The sequence below is a fragment of the Trichoderma gamsii genome, assembly GCF_001481775.2.
Source record: "Trichoderma gamsii strain T6085 chromosome Unknown Scaffold_18.2, whole genome shotgun sequence".
Lineage (NCBI taxonomy): Eukaryota > Fungi > Ascomycota > Sordariomycetes > Hypocreales > Hypocreaceae > Trichoderma > Trichoderma gamsii.
In genome coordinates, this window is record NW_020171355.1 from 670,248 (window position 1) to 697,391 (window position 27,144).

General features: G+C 50.5%; 7 protein-coding genes across 7 annotated transcripts; 5 read left to right on the forward strand and 2 right to left on the reverse strand.

Annotated features, from left to right (window-relative positions):
- Positions 1-308: 308 nt before the first annotated feature.
- Positions 309-10,186, forward strand: TGAM01_v205813 (pentafunctional AROM polypeptide; the record flags this gene model as incomplete). Its single annotated transcript, XM_024549725.1, has 8 exons — positions 309-1,439; positions 1,495-2,075; positions 2,426-2,461; positions 2,532-2,796; positions 2,867-4,476; positions 5,191-5,210; positions 5,253-10,054; positions 10,118-10,186. 8 exons carry the CDS (start codon positions 309-311, stop codon positions 10,184-10,186), a joined length of 8,514 nt encoding a protein of 2,837 aa, XP_024405583.1.
- A 1,184-nt stretch (positions 10,187-11,370) lies between these two features.
- TGAM01_v205814 (hypothetical protein) lies at positions 11,371-11,757 on the forward strand (the record flags this gene model as incomplete). Its single annotated transcript, XM_024549726.1, has 1 exon — positions 11,371-11,757. One exon carries the CDS (start codon positions 11,371-11,373, stop codon positions 11,755-11,757), a length of 387 nt encoding a protein of 128 aa, XP_024405584.1.
- Positions 11,758-13,666: 1,909 nt separating this feature from the next.
- On the reverse strand, positions 13,667-14,740 carry TGAM01_v205815 (hypothetical protein; the record flags this gene model as incomplete). The annotated part of the gene is made up of 1 exon (XM_018800902.1): positions 13,667-14,740. The coding sequence occupies one exon, from the start codon at positions 14,738-14,740 to the stop codon at positions 13,667-13,669; it is 1,074 nt and encodes a 357-aa protein (XP_018665734.1).
- Positions 14,741-16,201: 1,461 nt separating this feature from the next.
- Positions 16,202-17,751, forward strand: TGAM01_v205816 (hypothetical protein; the record flags this gene model as incomplete). The annotated part of the gene is made up of 2 exons (XM_024549727.1): positions 16,202-17,093; positions 17,555-17,751. The coding sequence occupies 2 exons, from the start codon at positions 16,202-16,204 to the stop codon at positions 17,749-17,751; spliced, it is 1,089 nt and encodes a 362-aa protein (XP_024405585.1).
- A 3,390-nt stretch (positions 17,752-21,141) lies between these two features.
- Positions 21,142-23,604, forward strand: TGAM01_v205817 (hypothetical protein; the record flags this gene model as incomplete). Its single annotated transcript, XM_018800900.1, has 1 exon — positions 21,142-23,604. The coding sequence occupies one exon, from the start codon at positions 21,142-21,144 to the stop codon at positions 23,602-23,604; it is 2,463 nt and encodes an 820-aa protein (XP_018665732.1).
- Positions 23,605-25,029: 1,425 nt separating this feature from the next.
- On the forward strand, positions 25,030-25,447 carry TGAM01_v205818 (hypothetical protein; the record flags this gene model as incomplete). Its single annotated transcript, XM_018800899.1, has 2 exons — positions 25,030-25,132; positions 25,215-25,447. 2 exons carry the CDS (start codon positions 25,030-25,032, stop codon positions 25,445-25,447), a joined length of 336 nt encoding a protein of 111 aa, XP_018665731.1.
- A 590-nt stretch (positions 25,448-26,037) lies between these two features.
- Positions 26,038-26,892, reverse strand: TGAM01_v205819 (hypothetical protein; the record flags this gene model as incomplete). Its single annotated transcript, XM_018800898.1, has 1 exon — positions 26,038-26,892. One exon carries the CDS (start codon positions 26,890-26,892, stop codon positions 26,038-26,040), a length of 855 nt encoding a protein of 284 aa, XP_018665730.1.
- Between the last annotated feature and the right edge of the window lie 252 nt (positions 26,893-27,144).

Here is a 27,144-nt window from a genome sequence, read left to right on the forward strand (position 1 = left end):
TCAACTGCCAATATCTGCTCAGCTCGTCGGAATAGGTATCAGCAAGCTAGCCGCACTAGTCCTGATTGGGAACTAGTTTCGCAGCTCCCTCTTACCTGTTCTTCCGAGTGAGGTCACTCCTCCATATCCCGTAACACGTCTCAGCCTGGCTCCAGCTTGTCGATAGGAGCGTCTTAGCTAAACCCGCAGATTGGATATCCTCACAACAGCTTCTGGATCACAGGCAGCCTCTTGGTCGCAGCGAGCGAGCCCGGATTGTGTGCGGCGTGATATGATGTAGCCGGCGACCCAGCGATATATTCGTCATCATGGATGTCTCTCAGGCCGTCTCGGGCTACTTGTCCAAGATGATGCTGGCCTCGGGCGACTCGTCATCTTCGAAAATGAAGGTCTTATTGCTGGACAAAGAGACCATTTCCATCGTCTCAACGGCCATCACCCAGTCCGCGTTGCTGGACTATGAGATCTACCTCATCGATCGCCTGGATAATGCTGCACGTGAGAAGATGCGCCATCTTCGGTGTATCTGTCTGGTGCGCCCTTCATCGGAGACTATTCAGCTGCTCATAGACGAGCTCCGGGATCCAAAGTATGGAGAGTATTATTTATTCTTCACCAACGTAGCGAAGAAGTCTGCGCTCGAGCGGCTTGCCGAGGCGGACGATCACGAAGTCATTAAAGTCGTGCAGGAGCATTTTGCTGATTACATCGTCATCAACCCGGATCTGTTCAGCTTCAACATGGCTCTCCCGCAGCAAAGGATATGGGCCGGTAGCCCCGATAAATGGAATCCTGATTCGCTACAACGCTGCTCCGAAGGTCTTATTGCTGTTCTTCTTTCCCTCAAGAAGAAGCCGTTGATCCGTTACGAAAAGAGCAGCTCTCTTGCTACAAAATTAGCTTCCGAAGTGCGCTACTTGATGACAAAAGAAGATCAACTATTTGACTTCCGCAAAGTTGATACACCTCCGCTGCTGCTCATTCTGGATCGCAGAGAGGATCCGATCACGCCCCTCCTTACCCAGTGGACCTACCAAGCCATGGTTCATGGTCTTCTTGGCATCAAAAATGGCCGAGTCGACCTCAGTGATGTCCCAGACATTCGACCTGAACTGAAGGAGATTGTTCTCTCTCAAGATCAGGATCCCTTTTTTAAGAAGAACATGTTTCTAAACTTTGGTGACTTGGGCGGAACCATCAAAGAATACGTCGAGCAGTACCAGTCGAAAACAAAGAATAATGCAAATATTGAATCGATATCCGACATGAAGCGGTTTATCGAGGAGTATCCAGAGTTTCGGAAGCTCTCAGGCAACGTCAGCAAGCACGTTACTCTCGTCTCTGAGCTCAGTCGGAGAGTTGCTGCGGAGAGCCTGCTGGAAGTTAGTGAGCTCGAGCAGAGCTTGGCTTGCAACGACAACCACGCCTCTGATCTAAAGGTGATTAAATCTCCATTTGATAATGGAATATTGCATTTACTGATCTCTCACGTAGGCCATACAAAAAGTCATTCAGAACCCCAATGTACCAGCGGGAAGCAAAGTCGGAGTAGTCGCTCTATACGCCCTGCGTTATCAGAAGCATCCCTCAAGCGCTCTTCCTATGCTCATGGATCTCCTTGTTGCGGCTGGCAACGTATCCCCAAGACAGTCAGATCTAGTCAAAAAGGTCTTGGCCTATCACTCTTCACTACATACGTCAGACGCTCGGGGCGGTATCTCAGACATATTTGACTCGGCTGGTATATTTTCCGGCACGGCAAATCGCTTCAAAGGCCTCAAGGGCGTGGAAAACGTTTACACACAACACAGCTCGCTGTTGGAGGGCACTCTGCAGAATCTCATCAAGGGTCGATTAAAAGATCAGCAGTATCCGTTTGTTGAAGACAGCGTCCCTACTAGAGATAAGCCGCAAGACATTATTGTTTTCATGGTGGGAGGCGTTACGTATGAAGAGGCCAAAATGATTGCTGGAGTGAACGCTACGATGCCTGGTGTGCGTGTGGTTCTTGGCGGTACAACAGTTCATAACACGACGACGTTTTTGGAAGAGGTTGAGGATGCGGTGTCCTCTTGGTCTTAGGGATTTATAGAAGATATGAGACGCAATGCGGCTATGAACACTATAATATATGATAATAATCTAGATTTTGTCAATCTGGAAGTGAGACACAGCTGTGATTATAGTATTTGATACATCGAAGAGTGCCGAAGCAGAAAAGACGTCATATGCAACTATCGTGCATATGCATGTATGGGGAGCTATCGATAAAAATTATTGCGACACTGCCTCTAGCAATCATCAAGAAGACTGTCAACGCACCATGATTTCTAACGAGGAGTGTATGATATAGCGATTGACGATATCCATGTGAAATGAGTGCTTTATTGCGTTCACGATCATTTCACTGGCGACCAATTCTCAGGCACCGTCGGTTTGCCACAGTCACAGACAACCACAGGTGCGAAACCATCAATTTTGAGAGATCACAGAGTGAAATAAATAGATTACTAAACGTCCTTTTTTTACAGAGCCTTCGATGTTGTTGTTATAGGAGGTGGCCATGCCGGCGCCGAGGCTTGTGCTGCTGCTGCGAGAGCCGGTGCGCGGACGGCCCTGGTTACGCCCAAGCTCGATAATCTGGGAACATGCTCCTGCAACCCGAGCTTTGGAGGAATTGGCAAGGGAACGATTATTCGAGAGATTGATGCTCTTGACGGCTTGGCGGGAAGGATTATAGACAAGGCTGGTGTTCAGTTCCATTTGCTGAACCGCAGAAAAGGCCCGGCCGTGTGGGTATGTAATTTCACCACATGAGAAGTTTGTTTTCTTCGAGCTTAATGCTAACGTATCCTGCTGCTTTTAGGGCCCCCGAGCGCAGATTGACCGAGATTTATACAAAAAGTACATGAGAAGCGAGCTCGAATCATATCCAAACTTGTCGATTGTCCTCGAAAGCGTGTCGGATATCGTCTTGTCAGAGAACGAAGGGTCCACTGAGGGATCGAAAGGCGCCATTGCTGGTGTGCGGTTGGAAAATGGTGAAATCTTACAAACCGGCAGAGTAGTCATCACTACAGGAACATTTCTGGGAGGCGAAATACACATTGGACTGGAGGCATATCCGGCAGGCCGCATTGGAGAGGCGGCGACAACGGGCTTGAGCAAATCGCTGCGGGACGCTGGCTTTCAGCTGGGGCGGCTGAAGACGGGGACTCCTCCGCGACTTGATAAGTCGTCCATCAACTTTGATATACTTCAGCGACAATTTGGCGACGATCCTCCAGCTCCATTCAGTTACTTGAATACAGAGGTGGCTGTTCGAGACCAACTCACCTGCAGCATCACATTCACAAACGACGCTTCACACAAGATTGTTCAAGACAACCTGGACAAATCCATTCACATTCGTGAAACCGTCAAGGGCCCGAGATATTGCCCTTCGTTGGAGTCAAAAGTCATTCGATTTGCAGACAAGGAACGTCACATTGTATGGCTTGAGCCAGAAGGCTTCGACAACCCAATAATATACCCCAATGGACTATCCATGACAATACCCGCTGACGCGCAAGAGCAAGTCCTGCGCTCAATACGGGGCTTGGAGGAAGTCAAGATGCTGCAGCCTGGCTACGGAGTAGAATACGACTATGTTGATCCTCGAGGCCTAAAGTCTACCCTTGAAACAAAGGCGATTGACGGACTCTATCTAGCAGGGCAGATTAACGGCACTACAGGCTACGAGGAAGCTGCCGGCCAGGGAATTATCGCCGGTATGAATGCCGGGCGATCTGCTCTGGGCTTACCCGGCGCCTCACTATCCAGATCTGATGGCTACATCGGAATCATGATTGACGATTTAATCACCAAAGGCGTTACTGAGCCCTACCGCATGTTCACATCCAGGAGCGAGTTTCGGATGGCGGCTAGAGCGGATAATGCTGACCTTCGACTGACGCAAAAGGGACGCGAGTGGGGCGTCGTCTCTGACCACAGATGGAGCGTCTTCTCAGACGAGAAGCAGCAGATTCTCGATCTCACCAAATCGCTGGGTGCTGTGTCTCTGGCGCCAGATGAATGGAACCAAGCAGGATTCCAGGTGAAGAGGAGCTCTCAGCGGCGCACCGGTATCGACATGCTGAGGCTCTCCAACACTGGGGAGCGGATCCAGCTGGATCAGCTTAGCGCAGTCGTGCCCGAGATCCTCAACTACCCGGCGCGCATTCGAGAGAGAGTTGTCATCGAAGCAGCTTATGCCCCTTATATCAAAATGCAGGCAGCGGAGCGCGGGCAATTCATAAACGACGAAAACATCCGGCTGCCGCTGGACCTGGACTACGATGGCATCCCGGGCCTGGCCCTGTCGGAAAAGGAAGTTCTGAGGCGGACGCGGCCCGAGACTCTCGCGCAGGCTCGTCGTGCAGAGGGTGTAACCCCTTCTGGATGCATTCGATTGCTTGCTTACATTCGACGCCAAGGGTCATCTACAGGGGCGGCGCTTCTTGGATCGGAGAGAAGCCTATTGGAGGCTCAATTGCCATGATCAACTAACTTGGGTTGTGCTTTTCTATTCCTTGTTCTTTGGGATATGCCTGTTTCGGCGGAGTGATTGATAAGACATGACTGTAAATATTGAGGCATATGCAACTCTTGTTTATACGGCAACTCGAGCGCTAGAGATGGACTCATCATGGACACACAACATATCTACTGTACACTAAAATATGATATCGAAACTCTGCACCAATCGGCGTTTTACTCTCGCTTAACCTTTATACCAATCCTACACCGGCTTTTACTCACATGCATCCCGTCATCCACTCTCCTGTCAGACGTGATGTTGCATTGCATCCGGCCGTCAGCCTTGAAGGAAAAAATTGTCGTTCCTCTCACTCTGAGTTGCGAATCCTACGTAAGCAGCTGGGCTCGGACAGGCTCGGGATTCTCAGCAATGGCTTGTTGTGAATTGAGCCCTTGCTAGGCAATGATGACGAATTTCCATTGACTTCTATGCTTTTAAGACGGTCTCTCCAGGCATTTATATACATAGATACTAATACGTAGAAGGCAATGCTGCAGGTATTACAACCAAACAGCGAGAATAAAGTCGACGGACGCTTGCTGCTAGTCTAGTCTGACGGATCTGTCAGTTGGGCGATTCGATTTCAGAACCAATCTACTACCTAAATTTAGCATATTTGCCGATATCGGGTGTGACTCGATGAGCTGCATAACGCTTAGACTAACCTCATAAGCTCACCCCACCAAGATTTTCGAGGCTGGCTGGAGTGACGAGAAAATTGAAAACCCCAGCAACGCCATTGCTTCCCATCTCTGCGGCGGCTTTGCAGAGCCAATTCGGATTTCGACCTCACCCAATTCCAACACAGGCTCTGGAGGCGAAGCGGCGCCTCGAGCAATCCCAAACATGGCGGACGCAAAAGCCCCGCACACGATTTCCATCCTGGGCGAGCCCAACATCGTCGTCGACCATGCGCTGTGGCCCAACTACATCGTCCAGGACCTGACGCAGAACCTGGCCTCGTCGACGTATGTGCTCATCACCGACACGAACCTCTTCGACACCTACGTCCCGGCGTTCCAGCAGCGATTCGAGTCCGCAAAGGCCAACCAGAATGCGCGGCTGCTCACCTACAAGATCCCGCCCGGCGAGGCGTCCAAGAGCCGCGAGACAAAGGCCGAGATCGAGGACTGGCTGCTGTCGCAGCAGTGCACGCGCGACACGGTCATCATTGCCGTGGGCGGCGGCGTCATTGGCGACATGATTGGCTACGTGGCGGCCACGTTTATGCGCGGCGTGCGCTTCGTCCAGGTGCCGACGACGCTGCTGGCCATGGTGGACTCGTCGATTGGGGGCAAGACTGCGATTGACACGCCGATGGGGAAGAACCTCGTGGGTGCGTTCTGGCAGCCGCGGAGGATCTTCATTGATCTTGCGTTTCTGGAGACGCTGCCCGTGCGCGAGTTTATCAATGGCATGGCCGAGGTTATCAAGACTGCGGCGATTTGGAACGAGAAGGAGTTTACTGTTCTGGAGGAGGCGGCGCCGACGATTCTGTCGAGTGTGCGCTCCAAGGGCCAAGGCCGTCTGCAGCCCATCAAGGATGTGCTGAGACGCATCGTCATTGGCTCGGCTGGAGTCAAGGCGGAGGTTGTTTCTTCGGATGAGCGAGAGGGCGGCCTTCGCAACTTGCTGAACTTTGGCCACTCCATTGGCCACGCTATTGAGGCGCTGCTTACTCCCCAGCTGCTGCATGGAGAGGCTGTGGCTATTGGCATGGTCAAGGAGGCAGAGCTGGCTCGATTCCTGGGCGTGCTGCGACCCGAAGCTGTTGCTAGACTCGAAAAATGCATTGCTTCCTATGGACTGCCCACATCTGTCAAGGACAAGCGAGTCGTCAACTTGACTGCTGGCAAGAAGTGCCCTGTGGACGTGCTGCTCAAGAAAATGGGTGTGGATAAGAAGAATGACGGCGCGCAAAAGAAGATTGTGCTGCTGTCAGCCATTGGCAAGACCCATGAGGCAAAGGCCAGCTCTGTGGAGGACCGTGATATCAGAATCGTCCTTTCAGACTCTATCGAGGTGACGCCCGGCATTCCTGGTGACCTCAAGCTCACCGTGACGCCCCCCGGATCCAAGAGTATTTCCAACCGAGCTCTGATTCTCGCTGCTCTCGGTACTGGTTCTTGCCGAGTCAGGAACCTGCTCCACTCAGACGACACCGAGTTTATGCTTTCTGCCATTTCCACCCTCGGCGGCACGTCTTACTCGTGGGAGGAGGGCGGCCAGCTCTTGGTTGTCGAAGGCAACGGCGGCCAACTGAAGGCTTCCGATGAGCCTTTGTACATTGGTAACGCGGGAACTGCATCGCGTTTCTTGACTACAGTTGCGGCTCTGTGTGCTCCTACTAGCACTGCTACGACTACTGTGCTGACCGGCAACGCGCGAATGAAGACACGACCCATTGGCCCCCTTGTGGACGCTCTACGCAGCAACGGTGTTGCTATCGACTACCTTGAGCGAGAGAAGAGTCTTCCCCTGCGAATCAATGCCTCGGCTGGCCTTGAGGGAGGAGATATTGAGCTTGCAGCCACTGTTTCCTCTCAATATGTGTCTTCCATTCTCATGGCTGCTCCTTATGCCAAGAAGGCCGTTACTCTGCGCCTGGTCGGAGGCAAGCCCATTTCCCAGCCATACATTGACATGACCATTTCCATGATGAAGTCCTTTGGCATTGAAGTCACTCCCTCTGCGGATGAGGCGGACACCTACCACATTCCCCAGGGCGTCTACAAGAACCCCGCCGAGTACATTGTTGAGAGCGACGCCAGCTCTGCTACTTACCCACTCGCTGTGGCCGCCATTTCTGGTACTACTTGCACCATTCCCAACATTGGATCCAAATCTCTCCAGGGAGACGCCCAGTTCGCTGTCAAGATCCTCAAGCCGATGGGATGCGAAGTTCACCAGGACGACTACTCTACTACCGTTACGGGTCCCAAGGGTGGAGCCCTCAAGGCGCTGCCGAGTGTCGACATGACGACCATGACGGATGCTTTCCTTACGGCTACTGTCTTGGCGGCGGTGGCTACCGGAACGACTGAGATTGTTGGAATTGCCAACCAGCGAGTTAAGGAGTGCAACCGTATTTTGGCCATGAAAGATCAGCTGGCTAAATTCGGAGTGCTCTGCAACGAGCTAGAAGACGGTATCCAGATTATTGGTAAATCTAGGGATAGCCTGGTTACACCTACCGAGAGCATTCACTGCTACGACGACCACCGAGTTGCCATGAGCTTCAGTGTCTTGTCTCTTGCGGCTCCCGGCCCTGTCTTGGTCACTGAGCGAGAGTGTGTTGGCAAGACCTGGCCTGGCTGGTGGGATGTCTTGGCTCAGTCGTTCAAGGCGACGCTGGCGGGTGTTGATACCGAAAGCAGTCGCGAGACCAAGCCCAAGACTTCTGCTAATATTCAGCGATCCATTTTCGTTGTTGGCATGAGGGGAGCCGGAAAGACTACTGCTGGCAAGTGGGTTGCAAAGACTCTCGGCTGGAAGTTTATCGATCTGGACCACGAGCTGGAACGACGAAGTGGCACGACCATTCCGGAGATTGTTCAGGGCCCTCGAGGCTGGGAGGGATTCCGTGAGGATGAACTGGCGCTTTTGCGTAATGTTATCGAGGCTCATCCGAAGGGATATGTCTTCTCATGTGGAGGCGGCATTGTCGAGACCCCGGCTGCCCGCGAAGTCCTCAAGTCGTACGGTGCTAATGGCGGTCTTGTGCTGCTGGTTCACCGAGATACTGATCAGGTTGTCAACTACCTGCTACAGGATAAGACGAGACCAGCTTACACGGCCGAGATCCGGGAGGTTTACGAGCGCAGGAAGCCCTGGTACAGGGAGTGCAGCAACATGCTCTACTACAGCCCGCACACACAGGATGCCACTACGTCTGAGATCCCCGACGACTTTTCACAGTTTATTTCGGTGATTTCAGGAAAGTCTCGGACTCTTGAGACTGTCTCCAAGAAGAAACATAGCTTCTTTGTTTCTTTGACGTTGCCTGATCTCAGCGCTGCGGTGGACATATTACCTCGCGTCACTGCTGATAGCGATGCCGTGGAGCTGCGCGTGGATCTGTTGCAAGATGTGCAGCCCGAGGCCGTCATGAAGCAGGTGTCGTTGCTCCGACATGTGACTGGAAAGCCCATCATTTTCACAGTCCGAAGCGAGTCTCAGGGCGGAAAATTCCCTGATAACGACAATGAGCTGCGCTTGGAGCTTTACCGTTTGGCTCTTCGCATGGGCGTCGAGTACATTGATCTTGAGGTGACATCGACGGATGAGATTATGCAGGAGGTTAGAGATAACCGAGGAAGCTCTGTCATTATCACGTCTCACCACGATCCTGCTGGTGCTCTGTCATGGAAGAATGCGTCTTGGATTGCGGCTTACAACAGGGCACTGCAGTATGGTGATGTGATTAAGCTGGTTGGCACTGCCCGAAGCGTCGACGACAACTTTGACTTGATCCGATTCAAGTCCAGGATGCTGGCGGCTCAGCCAACGCCCATTATTGCCCTCAACATGGGCTCTGCGGGCAAGCTCAGCCGTGTGCTGAACGGCTTCCTCACTCCCGTTTCGCACCCTGCTCTTCCCTTCAAGGCTGCCCCCGGACAGCTGTCCGCCGCTGAGATCCGACAGGGCCTGTCTCTGCTGGGAGAGATTGAGCCGCGCAACTTTTACTTGTTTGGCAAGCCGATTTCCAAGTCACGATCGCCGGCGCTGCACAATACTCTCTTTGGCCAGACTGGCCTGCCGCATCATTACCAGCGTTTGGAGACGGACAAGGTTGAGGATGTTGTGGAGGTGCTACGCGCTGCGGACTTTGGCGGTGCGTCGGTTACGATTCCGCTGAAGCAGGACATCATGGCTCATTTGGATGAGTTGACGGATGCGGCCAAGATTATTGGTGCTGTCAACACTGTTGTTCCTGTGGCTGATGAGTCGTTGGGTCGCCAGCGGTTGATTGGTGACAACACTGACTGGAAGGGCATGGTTCACGTGCTTCGCAAGGCTGGTGTTCAAACGCAGGCTGGTGATGCCAGTGCTGCTGTCATTGGCACTGGAGGAACTAGCCGAGCTGCCATCTTTGCTTTGAACTCTTTGGGCTTCAAGCCCATCTACGTTGTGGGTAGAGACGCCCAAAAGGTTCAGGCTCTTGCGTCCAATTTCCCGGCTGAGTACGACATCCAGAGTGTGGGCAGCGCTGCTGATGCCGAGAAGCTTGCGAGCAAGCCTGTTGTGAGCATTAGCACTGTTCCTGCGGATAGGCCTATTGATGGCGGCGTTGGGGAGATTCTCGGCGCTTTGTTGAAGCCTGCTGCTTCTGCTTCTGCAGGGGAGCAGAGCAAGGTTTTGCTGGAGATGGCGTATCATCCGCCGCAGACGCCGGTGATTCAGATTGCGGAGAAGGTTGGTGGGTGGACGACGATTCTGGGGTTGGAGGTTCTTGCTGCGCAGGGATGGTACCAGGTATGTTGATTTTTATTGACTTTGCCTTTTTATGTGAGTAAATTGCTAATGTGTTTTATGCAGTTTGAGACTTGGAATGGTATCAAGCCGCTGTTTAGTGATGCTTTGGATGCTGTTGTCGGAAAGGAGTAGGCGGTTGAGTAGGATTTGGATGATGCTGCTGGGAGATGGAAAAAGCAGTATAAACAAAAAGTTTATATATTCTTCGTTTCTTTTGGATGAGAATTAGAGAGATTTTGATATCTTTTCTTTCTTTTGCTATATAGGACATTTATCAACATGAGAATGTTTGTGCTTGTTTGCTCTGTCTGGATTTTGGCTTGTGAATTTGTGCATTTTTGAGAGGAGCATGCCTTTAGTACTACTGTTTCTATCGACATGGTAGCGCAGAGAGGTATCGTACAAGTGCATTTCCTCCTGTTTCTACTATTTCTACTACTTTATTGCTTCTACTGCTTCTACTGCTTCAATGCTACCCGAAGTCTGGCTCTTTCGTCGACATCTCGGCTTCTACCCAGTCACATGAGGAGGTCTGTGCCCAGCTTGATTCACTGCACATCAGCCTCAAACTTTGAGCACGGCAACGTGCAGTTTCACGTCGATCAGGCTGAATCCAATCCACTTTGTTGTTCAGCACAGATGGTTTGTTTGCATTCACTTGTGCTTAGGTAAGGGTGCTGTGTTTATATTGTGGCATGCCCCTATTCCTCCCCTCATCATATCACCCAACCGCCCGCATCACCGCAAAAAACGATTGCCATCATCAAACATTCAGCTTTTCATCCTCTATTCACTTAACAAGGCGTTATTCCAACACATTCAAGGTATGCCGTCATCTTCAATAGTTGACACGAACCCCGTGTGTCGAGCTCTTCAACTTATACGTGCTTGTCGTAAGAGTGACAGCTGGTCAGTACAAGTATCAGAAACGGCTCGAGTCGCGATTCCTGGGCATTCGATATACCGTCTGCGACGTGCCTCCTACAACGCTTGGTTGGGCATGGCGGCGACAACAACCTAAGCCTTTATTTGACGCCAGTATCAAATAGCTCAGCCTTGCTCTGCATATCGATGATCCAACGCTTGATGCCTCCGTTGATCGCAGCACATCTCATGGTTTGACGGTGAGGGGCAACTCCAGTTGTGCTCCACGTCTGAAACTTTGTTACTGACACACGTATTCTGTAGAGGGCTGGTGTCAATATCGTACTCAAGCAAGGCATCAATCACTCTTGCCAGTTCAATACATCTGAGAACAGCGGGGGGCTGTTGATATTCGCTGATTGAGAGGACATGGATGGTGGCAATTATACGACATGGGTGACTGTGGCTTTCCGAAACGGGCTGCATATCACCAAGAGCAAATGCCACAAAAGATGAGTCGGAAAGCTGCTATATCGATTCAGCCACTACTCCAAGGTTTACGACACACCGTTTGTCGCATTCTTCGACATGACGCGAGGGAGAATATGGCGGCGACTTCGCCTTTGTCTATCATAAACCAGCCAGTGAGGATGAGGCGAGCTTTGCTTGGGTTTTTGAGCCTAGCCGTGGCCCACAAGGATATGGACGAGTACAAGTGGCAAGGGATACTGGTGTCAAAAGAAGTGCGCTCGAGTCTATGGGAAAGGGAAAGGCATGGGGTTCTGAGCCGCGAAGATGTCTGCGGATTGCTGCACGGAGTGCTAAATTCGACTACGTGAAGGCTTCTGTTATGTACTGCTATTACTGCCATTACTTATATTACTTCTATTACTTCTATTGCTTCTATTACTTCTATTGCTTCTATTACTTATATTGCTTCTATTACTTCTATTACTTCTATTACTTCTATTACTTCTATTACTTCTATTACTTCTATTACTTCTATTACTGCTATTACTGCTATTACTGCTATTACTGCTATTACTGCTATTACTGCTATTACTGCTATTACTGCTACTAGTAGCTGTGTATTGTTGCATTTCATTTGCGCTGCATCCAACTAAACAGGCCCTCCATGCAGTCTTCTTCTGCTGTTGGCACGAGTCTCCAAGAACAATTGCTGAACGATCATGAGCGCGAGGTTCCTTTTAGAGACGATGTTGACAGCTCGGATTCACGGCCTGTTCACATTGTACCTCGACGCCCCATTCCCGGATCTTGAGCACCCGCATGCAGTAACACCATCTCGAGCGTGGACTTGTTCTGATGAGCACGCCGACATTGTCTGCCGCGTCAAGGCTCCCGCACCGCAAGTCTGAATACAAATGGCGGCTCCAGGCAGACCGCTGCTAGTATGGTCGTGTTCCACCAGCCGCCGTTTTGCCATGGCTGAGAGGCCGCCCGATGTGGATTGGCAGATGCCATCAAGGTGCGCATCGAATCTGCCACACTTGGCGGTGTATGCGCGAAAAAGGATCAACTTCACCTTGACAATATCCACTCAAGCCGGGTGCGCATCCTTGGACTCGTATCGTTTCAGCACGGCTGGGTGCTTGATTCAACGGCGCTTCATGTACTGAAAGCCCGGGAGCCTGCCTTATCAACGTGGGCTCCCGGCCAAGGACACAAAAGTTTCAGGGCCTCAGAGCATACGCAACGGGGGTATGCTGCCGTGATGGCCTCCCTGCAATCCTTGAAGCAAAGTCAAAATATCCTACAATGCTCTCTCTGGGCTCCTCAGGGTAGGCATCTGCATGCATAGGTCCGCATGTCCGTTGAAAACACGGGAATTACATGTACTGTTCCCGAGTGACGACATCATCGGGTGGATATGCAGCAAGGAGTCTGAGAAAAAGACGGTCAAAGACGTTGGAAGCTCCGTAGTGCCTTGTTTTTGCTGCAAGTCTTTGGGACAAAGGAAAAAAAGTGTGGTAGTACTTGAATGTAACTGACTGGGAACGATGGCTGAGATCGGTGAGCTTGAGTTGATATGACCTTTCAGGGCTCTCCAGATAACCGGGCAGCACAAATGGTGTACACTTGGAAATGCAAGCTCTCGATATGGAATCGTTTTGCCGTCGTCTCTTTGGCATTCGAGAACTATCTTCTCGTGTTCTTTCGTGTCTCAGATTCAAACGCGGACATAACCGCGGTAGCTAGCTTTTCTCTCCACCTCTTTGGATTTCTGTCTTCTCCTTTTTTTTTTTTTTTTTTTTGCATGGCCTCGGTAAAGTGCTTGGAAAGAAAGCGTTTCACGAGAATTGGCAAGTTTTCATGTATTATGCCTCGAGAGACAAATACAAGCCATTGTAGAGAAGCGCCGCTCTGGACAGGAAGCATCATGTGTGCAGAATCTACGCTGGCCTGCTCTACTTGGCCTCTGACGCTGGAGGTTCCTCTCAGCTTTACTTGCATATCGACTTGGCTCAAAAGTGATGCAATGTGTTCCTTCTCGCGATTTCACGGGTATTGTTGAGCAGCTCACATGGCAAGTGGCAGCACGTAAAGTTTAGCAAATTATCATCTCACCCTCGCGCGTATATTGCCTTAGCCTATTATTATGACGATCAAAACTGTGGTTGTCGCGTGTAGCAGCACACAATGTACCATTTGCCATTCATCACCCCATCGCACAATCCTTCATCTGTCTGGGATCCCGGCCTGTCGAGGCTTCATTTTCCCTTCGCTTCATTCCTCCATTTCCTCCCTTGCTATAGCTTTTTGCAGATTTGGTTTATGATGCTTCAACCATATAACGCCAAGGGGCCGGAACTCCTTGGATTGGCCCCATACTTTCATAAACCAGTCGTATCGCGCCCGAGCGGTGCGGTATTCCTTGGGCACCCAGCTTCCCATCTCATCTCCCCATTTACATCCCCACCTCTCGATGGGAGATATGGGGAGAGCCGGTAGAGGTTTATCGCGGGGGGTGGCCCACTCGGAGTTGTACAAATTTCGAATCATTGCAATGCCGAAATCTACAAAAACAACGCGACCTTGATCTGGGTCTACCAAGATATTGCGCGCCGCGAAATCATTCTGGTCGATGCCGTAGTATATGAGCCAGCTGTCAATCTCAAGGACCCTCTTTAAGAGCTGCATTCGAATTTCGGCCGGTATATTCTCAACTTTGTTCTTTTTGATGATGGCCCACATGTTTGGGAATGGAAGATACTCCATTAGAATCAGGCGCACGTCTCGACGTCGACCGTCTAGTAGTTGCGTTTGCCAGGTATAACTTCCATAGTATTGCGGTGTTGACCCTTTCAGGTGGTCTCGAACTCGAGGATAACCAAAGGTGTTGGCTTTGTGCATATCTTGCAGCATCATGTACACCGTGGCTTCGGTTGTGAAGTGCTCGTCTGCTTCGTGGGTAGGATCAAGATTACTAGGCCACAGGTGGTATAGCGGATCATAGATTTTGGCGACGAATGATGCTCCTCCGTCTTCGTCACGGCACTTGACGAGCTGAGAGCCACGGCCATCGCCACATGCAAGCTTGCTGTCGATGACGATGGTACGCTTTTCTGGATTGGCGATGGGTTGGCCCTCGAGAGGTGGATTCTGAACGCAAAATTCGCTTGCCGTTTCCCATTTCAACATGGGATTCCAATGGTAGGTGCGGGACGTTTGATCCTGAAAGGAAATCCCAAACGGCCGATGGGGCTGGCATTGTTGGATTTTCAACCTTGCGCCAACAACATATGGCAAGTCTGGCTTGAGATCGTCTTCGACTGGCGAGCCTGGCGGAGGGAGATCCATGCTTGTCTTGTCTGCACAATGATTTGGAAAAGATGGCGGGATTACAGGATTGGGCTGAGATGGCGGCGGTGGTTCGACTGATATGCCAGGAAAAGACGAGATGAATCGAGAGTGAGAGGAAAAAAGTGAAGCGAGGACGAGGGTGAGCGAGAATGGGGGGGGGGTGGAGAAGTAGGGCGGCCGTGCTACAGTGGCTGAATGATTCACTGCACTTCAGCCTCAAACCTTATCTCGCGGCAACATGAAGGCAGCCGCGTGGGGCAGCAGTACGCGTAGCACTGCCAGGCAGCGGTCTGGTGCCATTGATTCATGTTGATATTCGCAAATCCAGGCGACGTCATTCCGGCCTTTATGGAGCCCAAAGACTACTAGTAGTTCAATGGCCATTGTGCAAGGTAGCCACCCCATGCATCCAAGATATGCCCCCAATCACCACGCTCGCGGGTGTGGTAGGCACGACAATGGCCCAGACAATGAGCCCGTGGAGTCAAACACATGTACCTTGGGCAGGGTGCTCCTGTTTCCACCTTGGCTTGCTGGGGTACCTTGAATGAGAGTGACCCGGCGTTTAATGCTGAATAAGTAGGTGCATACCGCCGGGCAGTATCAAATTGGTACATGTAGCACCTACTATGAGTAGAGGGTCACCACGTGTAACCAGCACTCCGGCAATCAGTCGACACATGGATGGAAATCCCATCCGCCAGATATGCTGGCAAGCTAGTAACTAGTACCTATAGAAGCCTATAGAAGCAGTGGGCTGATAACGTTTGTAAACGCGTGACAATCTTACGGCTGTATTGCTGGATAATAGAACTGAGATTTGCGAAATATCATTTCATTTCCTATTATTGTCACTGCATGTATTCAAGAAAAAGTAACCGAGTATCTCTGTTCTATTATACAATAACCCAACATTAGTGTGCCTATATAGAATATTTCGTTGTTAATTACCTATATTTACAAAACTGGTAATCGTGACAATAGTAATAGCAATGGTAAACACAGCAGCAGCGGCAATAGCAGCAATAGCAGCAATAGCAGCAATAGCAGCAATAGCAGCAATAGCAGCAATAGCAGCAGCAGTAGTTATTGCTACTATTAAAGTAAGAACAGAAATACATTATAATGCTGCACGCAGCCGTCACATACCGCTCTGTTTAGACTACATCTATGCCTCACTCGCCCCCCGACTTTACTTCTTCTTCTTTCTCCTCCTATCCCTCTTCCTAGCCTTTCTGTCTCTCTCTCCAGCTATCTTAAGCTCTCTCAGCCTCTCTCAGTCTCTCTCAGCCTCTCTCAGTCTCTCTCAGTCTCTCTCAGTCTCTCTCAGTCTCTCTCAGTCTCTCCCAGTCTCTCTCTCAAGCAATCTCTCTGCCTTATTCTTGCCTCATACAGCCGCTCATATCTATCTCTCGCCTCAGCTAGCTTTTCATATCTCAGAGACAACATATATTTGCAATGGCGTCAACCATTTTCGATTCTTTCTATATGCCAATCTATCGACCCGATCACAGATCTCCAACGCATCAGACTCACGTGTCTGGTCAAGGAACTCAAGCTGCTCAACCCCCTCGCTTTTTTTTAGACATCGATGTTACCAAGTGGGAAAGGATAGCACACCCCGTTCTCCAACAACACAGGCCATACCTAAGCTCAATATATCTTCCTGCGAGAGAGAATGGAGCGCTGCACGCAACTGAGGGCGATGTCGTTGCCCAACTGGGACTAGAGCTGTGTCACCCAGTACAAAAAGCACTTGAATGCGCTCGCCCAGGAACCACATATGGGAGCGAATTCATCTCTCCCCCATTTACCTTGGCCTCAAGAGCTCATGTTGCTCGAGCTGACAAGGTATACCTTGGCCAGTTTCAAGCTGGTCGAAAGCCTTTTGCCGTCTTGGAATTCAAAAATGTTTCAGTTGTTGATGGGCACGAATTCGGCGAGGGAATAATCAGTGATGAGGCAAATTTCAATGCTTACATGGAGAATATCAATGAAAATCGTTTCGTGTTAACTTCCGGCACTTGGACACTGCTAAAACAAGCAACAAACTACTCCATGGCCTTCGACACGCCGTTTGTTGCGATAGCTGATATGCGCACCCTTATTTTGCTGGTCTTCCCCCTCCGGCAGGGTATGCGGGCCGGCCGATACGCTTTGGTGACTGTGATAGAGGATCCCAAGCTTATGCGACGGGCTCTGCTCGGGTTTCTTCTGATGGCTCATCGGCATCAACAACGCCCGGATCAGCTTTACCCAATGATGAAGCAAGTATTGTCGGAGGAAGTGCGCAAGTGGATCGACGACCAGCGTTCCCGGGCTGCTGGTCTCCGCGGAAGCCCTGCTGCTGGTCCTGGACAGCGACGATCTGGCCGGATCGCTGGCCAGGGCATGTAGCGAGCGATGGAGGGAGGCTTATTTCAGCGATAGCAGCGATAGCTATAGTAGCAATAATAGCAATAATTCATGGTGGGATTTTGATAGCAGCAGTAGCAGCAGTAGCGACATGTACATGGTCCACGCAGCCGTTACGCACTGTGATGCATGGACCAGGTATATCCACCTACGCTTGTTTCGCCTCCTGACGTTACTTCTTCCTCTTTCATTCTCTCTTCTTCTTCGCCTTCCTCAGCCTTTCTCTCTCTTTCTCTTCTTGCTTGTTCTCGCTTCATACTACCATTCATATCTGTCTCTCACCCTGGCTGCCTGCCCTTTTGCGTTTTCGCATTGAAACAACGAATCATCATGGTGCAAACTACTTACGAATCTTTCAGTCTACCGACCTGAATCTCAGATGTCCACCACCTCAAGCGCGTGTTTCTGGTTCATCAACTCAAGCTTCCGAGCCCCCTCGCATTCTCCTGGAAATCGATGTCATCTCCGAAGCGCCACTCGGTGCTTCAGGCACTTCAAAAAGCGTTCCCGACAGTCAGACATGGAAGTCAAGTATAGATACACTCTTCTCCACCAACTGGACGCGCCGACAAGATACATTTTCGGCAAACTAAGCTCCAAATACCTCTGAGGGAAATTGCTGCCATGGAGTTCCAGAAAGTGTCGGCTATAGACGGAGACCAGTCCAGAGGGGGCACATTGGGAAATGAGGCAGCACCAAGATGGACAACGGCCATCCATAATCTTTCGAATCGTCATCCAATGCCTACACTTTACTGAAACAAGCCGTCCACTACTCCAGAGCGCTCAATACGCCATTTGTCACACTATTTGACATGCGCACATTCTGCTGGTCTTTGGTCAGCGTCAAAGATTAGTCGCGGGTGACTACGCCCGGGTGACAGCGGTGGACGGTCCCCGATGGATGTGAGGAGCTGCTTGGGGTTCTGTTAATGGCTTGTCGGCATCTGGACATGACCACGGATTAATGGAAAACTGCAATATTGTCGGATAAAATGCGCAGGTGGAAATGCCTTGACGCTGATTGAGCTGTTGCTTTGGAGGCCCTGCCAGTGTTGGAGGACGACGACGTGGCCGGATCGCTGCCTAGCATTTGGCAGGCGATTGACGGAGATTTCTTTGAGCGGTAGCAGTGATAGCCATGATGACAGTAACAGCCGTGGCCAATGACCTAGATAGCAACAGTAGCAGAAGTAGCAGCAGAAAGCGACGCAAGCAGTCTAGAAAGCGAATAATGTTTACCTAGCTGTAACAAAGCATACTCACTTGAGAATAAATGGAGCGAAGGATGTACTGGTCCCTGGTATTTCTCGATGGATGGTAATGCTTCTTTTTTTTTTCTTGATGTTACGTTTAGCAGAAAATACAACTGTTCATTGCTAGTGAAAAACCCGTCATGCTATCAAGTTCTTGACATGACCATGGATTGAGGGATAAATCACAATGTAAGAGGACTTGCGCAAGTAGATTGACCTTCACGGCCTGATTGTCAAATATATACATGTACTTTTAATAGCCTTCTAGGGCTCTCTCTTTTTGTCTTGACACTGCTGGTGCTGGATGATGACGGTCGGACACGGTCGCTGCCCAGGGTATGTTATGAGCAATGGACTATAATAGTAGCGATAATAGCAATGGTAGTAATGATTGTAGCAATAGTAGTAGAAGCAGGCCCTAAAGCGAACCGCTGGGAGGGCTTTTAGTCTAATGTTCATCTGTATTTAGACATTTTACGTAAAGTGCATGGTATGCATGGTATGACTTGACGGACAGACTTGCTCTCGCTTGATTTAACTCGATGCTTGATATGCACCTGTTTGCATGATGACTGCTCATTACTGGTAGAAAACCCGGGCTACCGTCAAATTCTTCTCCAAGACGCTGTCTGGGCATCTGATGTAGAGCGTTCCTTTTTGAGGCTCTCGCATCCGGCGCCAAAGCAGCTAAAAGCAGCAAGTTGCTCGTGCCTTGCATTGCATGGAGTTATGTGAAGCTGTAGCTAATATACATGTGGCCTAGTCTCAGCCAGGCAGCCATCGATCTAATAAGGCGTATAAGCCGAGGCGGGTAGGTTACCAGGTAGATTGCAGGTACAAGTAGGTTGACACACTATCTGAACGACAGATTATTGTATGATGCTGCTTCTTACTGTGGATAGCATAAACAGATGGCTTACCTGAAAGGTCAGGTTGATGTGGCACGGTCTTGTCTCGATTATATACTAACAGATTTCTAAGTGAAGAAAAAGACATGTACTCACTAGCATGGCCATCGACGTCTTTAACAGCGATGAAATCACAAGTAGCAAGTACAGGTATTATACACAAATGACGCAAACAAGCATCTGAGTCAGGCAAGGCGGGGAATAATGGGGTTCTGCTCCCCTGAAAGGATCATCCCAGCAAGCTCCTCGTTCTCGGCGCCGGAAAGACATTGCGATGTGACGGCGCTGCGACGCTGCAATAAATTGGAGCTGTTGCTGGGCGACATTCATTCGGCTGCCGCGATGCATTGCATGCACCCCGGCCTGGCCCTGCATCGATCTCAATCACTGCTGCGCTCTAATGCTGCGTTTGGCAATTGTCCCTAGTGAGGGTGAGGGTGAGGGTGAGGCTGACTCCGTTCCCCGCCATCGGCGCCGATGCCGAAGCACCATCGGCGGTCCCCAAGATTGATTCGGCAGTTGGAGGAAGCTGGAATCGGCCCTTGTGCCTTTATATTAAATTAAGCATCCTCGCGCTTGTGCAGAAACGCTCAATCTTGATTGGGCCGGTTGTGGATGCTTGGCAAATCGCTCATTCTGAGCACATTCACGTCTACAAGTGCGTCTTGGCCTTGGGCTTGTTAGATTCACTAGATGGTCGTTGATGCGTTCATTGCTGCGACTTATGCGGGCGTAGATCGAGGTATAGTCTAGGTGCCGTCGTTGGCTATTTTGCTGAGCTTTCGATTGTCTTGCCGGTAAGCATTTCCGGTTTACCATTCCTGCTCAGGTGCGAGCTGCATCAGCTGGCGTCTGCAGGATCAAGGCCTTGAATGCCATATTTATAATCTGCCAGATGCGGCAGAAGAGTCGTGAATAGGCCTGATGCTAGCCAGAGTCGGCTGACTTGTAAGACCTACTATACACTATACACGTACTCTTCAGGCTATTTGCGTGGTGAACCATGAGACACCCAAGTGCTCCTTTGGGCTAGATCCATCTTATGCGTGATGCCCCTGGCCAGGCTCGAAACGGCAGTTGACCACGAGCCCCAAAATGTTAGCCATGTGCTTTGAATGAGCTAGAGTGCATATGGACCAAATGATGCCAAAAGGAATCTAACCGGCCCGCCCAAGTGGATCAGCTGCAATTATAAGCATCTCCAATACGCATCGTGATGCTCAATACGCTCGCTATCGCTCAGTGTCATAGGATTAACAGGCATCTGTCAGATAATCATGAGATTGAAGGATTCGGGCTAGGGTTAGTTGCAGCATTAAGGCAGGAAACTTGCTGAAGCTTGTAAATAAATATATACAGGGTTGCCCCGCTGATGGCACGCCCACTTGGCCTGATGGTAACTGGGCAATGAGTCCATGTAAACACACAACAGAGTACTTAATTGAGCTGTTATGTCAAGAACAGGCTAGCAGCCGGGGTTGTTGTCGGTCTTACAGGCTCATTGAGGGCGCGATGTAACATGTGTAGCATCATCCTTCGATATCAATATCTATATCTAGTTTAGCAAACACAGCAAGGATTGAGGAACTGCGTCCTTGGACAACTCCCAAGAACGAATCTAGACTTCATGTTTCGGTCTAGGAATCCGTTTATGAACAATGTCCTACCTTTTTTGGAATAATGGGTTTTGTCCCATGACGTCTGTCAAATGCACAAGTATCAAACTACTAATATAAAGGCAATGCCAGTTTCATGAGACTGCTCTGGTTGAAAAGTCCTCAGCAGTAAAAAGGCTTTTTTCGGCCAGGCCCAAGCAAAGATGAAGACGTTCACTGTGCGCGTCTTTGGCGCCGCCGTCGTTGTCTTTTCAGGACGTTCCGTAGCCACCAACTTCCTGAACCATAACCAGCTAGTCTCCGGCTTCGAAGATCCCAACTGGTTCCTGCAGAACATCCCGTTTCTTGATGTTCCCAGCCAGCAGATCCAAGACGTCTACTACTACCGCTGGCAGACGTATAAAGAGCACATCACCTACACCAGCTCGCAGTACGGCTACTTGCTCACCGAGTTTCTGCTTCCCACCGGCTATGGTTCGCCATACAATGGTATTAACGCCGCCGCGGGCCACCACATCGTCGAAGGACGCTGGATTCGAGACCAAAAGTATGGCAGGGATGAGGTCAACTTTTGGCTGGCTGGTCCTGGGCAGTTTGCCAAGCCGCAGACCGACAACTACAACTTGGACGCCTCGGACTGGGCGCACGAGTACAGCTTCTGGGTAGCCAACGCCGTGTGGCGCCAGTATCTCGTAACTGGAGACGCGGACTTTGCCATCAGTCATCTGGACAACCTTGTCAAGCAATACCGCGGCTGGGATAACCATTTCAACTCTGACCTCGGCCTCTACTGGCAAGTCCCCGTCTGGGATGCCTCCGAGTGCACGGCCGCCTCCTACTCGTCGGGCAACCCTTACCACGGCGGCGCTGGATATCGACCGACCATTAACGGATATCAGTACGGAGACGCTCGGGCTATTGCGTCCTTGGCCACGTTGAAGGGGGACTCGGCCCTGGCCTCTGAGTACACGGGCCGGGCCAACGCCCTGCAGACTGCCATGCAGACTCATCTCTGGGACAGCGGGCGTCAGTTCTTTATGCATCTGCCGCGAGACAACAACCCCTCGCTGCAGCTGTTCGACACGCGTGAAATCATGGGCTACTTCCCGTGGCAGTTTGACATGCCGCAGTCTGCCAACATCGCCGCCTTCTCCCAGCTCAAGGACTCGCAGGGCTTTGCGGCCACTTACGGCCCAACGACTGCTGAACGACGAAGCCCGTATTACATGGACATGAACGCAACCTGCCTTCAGTGGGATGGCCCGTCATGGCCGTACGCCACCTCGCAGGTCTTGACGGCTGTGGAGAATGTGCTCAACGACTATCCGTCACAGTCCTACATTACTTCGACAGACTACTTCAACCTTCTCTCTGCCTACGCCGCCACCCAGTATCGAAACGGCGTGCCTTATGTGGCTGAAGCTCACAACCCAGACTCCAACTCGTGGATGTACGATACCTACAACCACAGCGAGGACTACAACCATTCCACCTACATCGACAACGTCATTGCCGGACTGCTGGGCCTCCGCGGACAGTCCAACAGCACTCTGACGGTCAACCCCCTCATCCCCTCCTCGTGGGACTACTTTATGCTGGAGAACGTCGCATACCACGGACACAACGTCACAGTCCTATGGGACAAGACCGGTCAGCACTACAACCAGGGCTCCGGCCTGAGGGTCTTTGTGGACGGGGCCGTCACGGCCAATCGTGACACCATCGGGTTCCTCACTGTCAACATCGGCAGCGCCGTTGCCCAGACTTTCGACGCGCAGGTCAACATCGCCGTCAACAGCCAGGCATACTCGCAGTACACGACGCCGTTTGCGTCCTGGACCTCCCAGTATGACAATGTGTGGAGGGCCATTGACGGCATCGTCTACCGCAACGCCGTTCCCCAAAACACTCGCTGGACGTCGTACCAGAGCCCCAACGCCTCGGACTATTTCGGCGTGGACCTCCGCCGGCCGCAGGCAGTTTCCAACGTCAAGCTGTTCTTCTACACCGACGGCGGCGGCGTGAAGCTGCCCTCGAGCTACGACCTGCAGTATCTCTCCGGCAGCAGCTGGGTCACCGTCCCCGGCCAGCAGCGCAGCGTGTCCTCCACCGCGTCAAACTCGCCGACGACAATCACCTTTCCGACAATCACCACCTCGCAGCTGCGCGTCGTGGCGCCCAACCCGGGCAGCGGAAATGGCTGGGGCCTCTCCGAGTTTGAGGTCTGGGCTCCGGCCATTTACAAGATCCAGAACAAGAATAGCGGAAAGCTCATGGGCGTGCAAAACGCCTCGACAGCCAACAGCGCAAACATCCAGCAGTACGACGACAACGGTACGCGTGACCATCTGTGGCAGCTTATCAAGGCGCCTGGTGGCTGGTACAAGATCAAGAACCTCAACAGCGGACTCCTGCTGGCTGTCCAGGGGGCGTCGACGGCCAACAGCGCGCAGCTGCAGCAGTTCCAGGACAGCGGAACTGACGACCATCTTTGGAGGGTAAAGTCAGATCCGAATGGGTATTTCATGATTCAGAATAAGAATAGCGGGCTGTTGGTTGGAGTGGATGGTGAGTCGACGGCGAACAGCGCCAATGTTGTCCAGTTCCAGGACAATGGGACGCCGGACCATCTGTGGAGCTTGCTTCCATCTGTTCCTGTCAGTTGAGATTTGATGTAATTAGTATCTGATGGAAGGATTGAGTGTATATAGCCGGTGAGCTGGAGAGTACAAAGAATATATGTGTATATAATAACTGGCAGCTAAATTGTGCGTCCCTAGAACATGGAGGTGGAATTCAATATGACATCTACTGACTGCAATAGTTGCCACAGAATGAAGTTCCATCAAATGCTGCCTACTCATGGCTTGAATTAAGAGCTGAACGACTTTGGAAGAAACGGAGTATCTGTTATATACTTGCATAGACTAAGCGCTAGACGGGCACATAGGATCATATAGGTTCGTGTAAGTGGTGGAAAATTGGGGATCGGCGTTTCCCACTTTTACGATATTGTGATAATTGCAAGGATAGGGACATTGGCAAAAAAAGCCACACCCTTTTTTCTCTTTTCGGTTGTTGTTTTCAAGCGTTTAATAGCGACAAATCGTGCCCCCTGTAGTGATTGCACGCAATGTTTCCTCGTCGCAACACCTGACTTGTTGTTGTATTAACCATCTCCAAAATTAGGGCTACATGAAAGTAAGCTTCTCTATCTGCAAACTACGCTGCATGTTATGTTAATTAATAAAAGTCCATTGATAAAAGTCCGATAAATTCCCCGAAAATAAAAGCGGCTTACATACATCCAGCGGACTTTGCCGTCTTGCACCAATCGCTTGGCGATCTTCCGAGCCGGTGACCCGCCAGGGGCCTGCCAAATAGGGCCAAAGAAACAAAAAGAAAAAGTAATCATATCGCCACAAGGACACAATTGCCATACTTGTAGACAATGTGATTCAAGTCTGGTTTAACAGCTGCTACTGTTTATGAAGTAACAATTACTTTTTATGTACCGAATGCCCAGATTGAATCCTTTAGATTTGCCAATTGTACCATAGTGCTATGACATAACAAGACTCTTTTGTACCTTAGCTTTGGTGTTTCTATTCTTCTGTACCCCTGTCCCCGTCGTTCAGATACGAGCTCCGCTTTTCCAACTGCGCCCGCTGACTATGCTTCAAACCTAGCTTGAAGTAAGCATGCGTAACTCAGCAGATTCCCATCATTGGTCTACAGACTTTTGCATAGTATCATTCTGCTGATCTGACAGCTGAGATCTAGACAGCTAGTTACCTACCTACTGGAATTGGAACAAACAACAAGATACCTTCCTGTATTTTACAAGTCAATATCTACAGCCTGGTATTGTGTTTCCATATATGGCAGCCCAGAAGTCTCAGGGGGACATCAGCCTTGCCGGAGCCACTCTTGACACCGCAACTTCATAAAGACTTAAAGCATATTGATAGAATAGCCAGAGTATAAAGAGGCTTCAACTCGCCGTCAAAGTCGTAATGTTTTAGAAGGCATCATCATTCATACCAGCATCACCAAACCCATCTACCAAGCAACAATACACAAAGTTCACCATGCTCTTCTCACGAGACTTTATCCCTACCGTCCTGGCCATGGCCATGTCTGTGATGCATGCTGAAGCTGCCATCGCAATTGGAACCGCTGCAGGCTTCAACGGTATGTTCTATCTTTCATCCAGCTCCACCGCTGAGATATGTCTTCGATTCGCCTTCAAATACTAATACTTCATGGTTCTTAGTCATGTGGGTTGATGGCGACGACCCTTGCCGCTGGGACCGAATCAACGACCAGGGCGAGAACCCGTGCAACGTCCCCCTTGCCAACCCGCTCGACAACGGATTCAGCTACACGCTGCAGGGCTGCGGCGGTAACCTGTGGCTGGACAACTCGGATGGCTCTTTCAACAGCAACTGCCACTCGGCGGTGGCTGACCTCAGCTGCAACGTGCACCGCACTTACATCTGCTCCTAGATGTTTTGAGCCTGGTGAGCAAGTATTTTAGGATGTATTCTAGTACCTGCTGGGATTTATGAAAGTGAAGATGCATTAATAGAATAAGCAAGAGCTTTAATAGTTATATGATTGTTTACGAGTGGCATTGAAGATATATGGATAGTAAGAAGGTTAATAATAAGAATGTCCCACAAAAGGGAACTCTTTTTCTGTTGATATTCTTATAAAATCTCTAGTCCAATTAATATTTGGCACATCTGCTGATCAAAAACTTGACTTCTCGATTTCCGCACTACTTATGCTGATTTCTTTCAACCACTCAAGCAAGGCTCTTAGACACCCATCAAGTTTTAGAAGGCACCTGACTGATAGAAGGAAACTCTGATACAGGAAAGCGTTACAAGCATATTAATTGCCAGGAAAAGTGTCAGAGTGTTATAGAATTTGGTCTACTATCCTTAATTAACATCGGCTTGAAGACCCGCGTGATACAAATTGAACTTGTGTGCTCTCTTCTCAAGCGCACTTTATTATTTACCACCCTGACGTTCGCTCACCAAATGATGATGCATGGACTCAAACTCCTACCATGTTGAAGTGTATATAAGCTATACACCTCTCCCAATGAAAGGCTTGGCCGCTTGGGCATCACGGGGGATGGTATGTCCCTGCGTCGCTGGCAACATTCTTAACTCATGCTTGTAGCGGTCGACTCCCTGCAAAAGAGCAATGTTAGTTGACATGGTCCAATGGATATGAGTATAGAGAAATTCCCGACTGGGTACAAAAAGAATGAGAATAGTTACCTTTAACAGAGCGTAGAGATATGGGACATGGACTACTGCGCTGGCCCTAGTAGCTTCTTTTTCGCTGCTCTGGCTACCTGACCCTTGACCAGGAACTGTAGAGCCGGCGGATTTGTCCTTTTTGGCCTTGACCCAGACATTGCCGAGAACGAAGCAAGCAAGAACACTGATCCCGAGTATCGGCAGAATGGAGATAAAGGCCCATCCAACTGCTTCGCGACCTGCTGCCCTCACTGTGGCCTGCAACGCGCTGGGTAGTTGCCCAATGGTGTCTAGCGATTGCGTGTCCTGGGCACTGATTCCGCCACTGTTACCGTTACCAGTTGGTAAGGTAAGAGAGGAGGTTGCTGAAGTGAACTTGGAGTTGAATATGGCGTTCATGATTGTCAACGCCAGGGTGCCTCCAAAGGGCATTGCGAAACGCATAAGCGACATGGCTGGTGCCAATCTCTCAGGCCACACTCCAGCAACATGTATTGAAGCAGGCATGAAGCGCGAGCCAGTGCCAGCGCCGGTCACGACCATCATGCCAGAGACAATTTTGGGCCGGCTCGCCATAACGGCCCAGGTCAAGATGCCGAGGCCGATCGCTTCCTCGACGGAGCCCAGAAGCAGCGGCCAAAATGTTTGGCCGGGGGCTCGGTTGCACATGAACATTGCAGAGTAAACACCAACTGGTTGTTGCAGAGTATAAAGACTCTTAGTCAGTTACAGTACAGCGTGTTGGAGGCAAAGCATGGAAAGAACTGACCTGCGATTCCTGGGATGTAGTACAGTAATTGAATACCTGCCTGCGAGGCGGGATTGCCCTCGACTAATGTGAAATATATTCCCACGAAATAAAACACGGCATACATAGCTGGAAAAGTAAAATTTGGTTTCGGTTAGCAAAATCTAAGAGCTAAGACC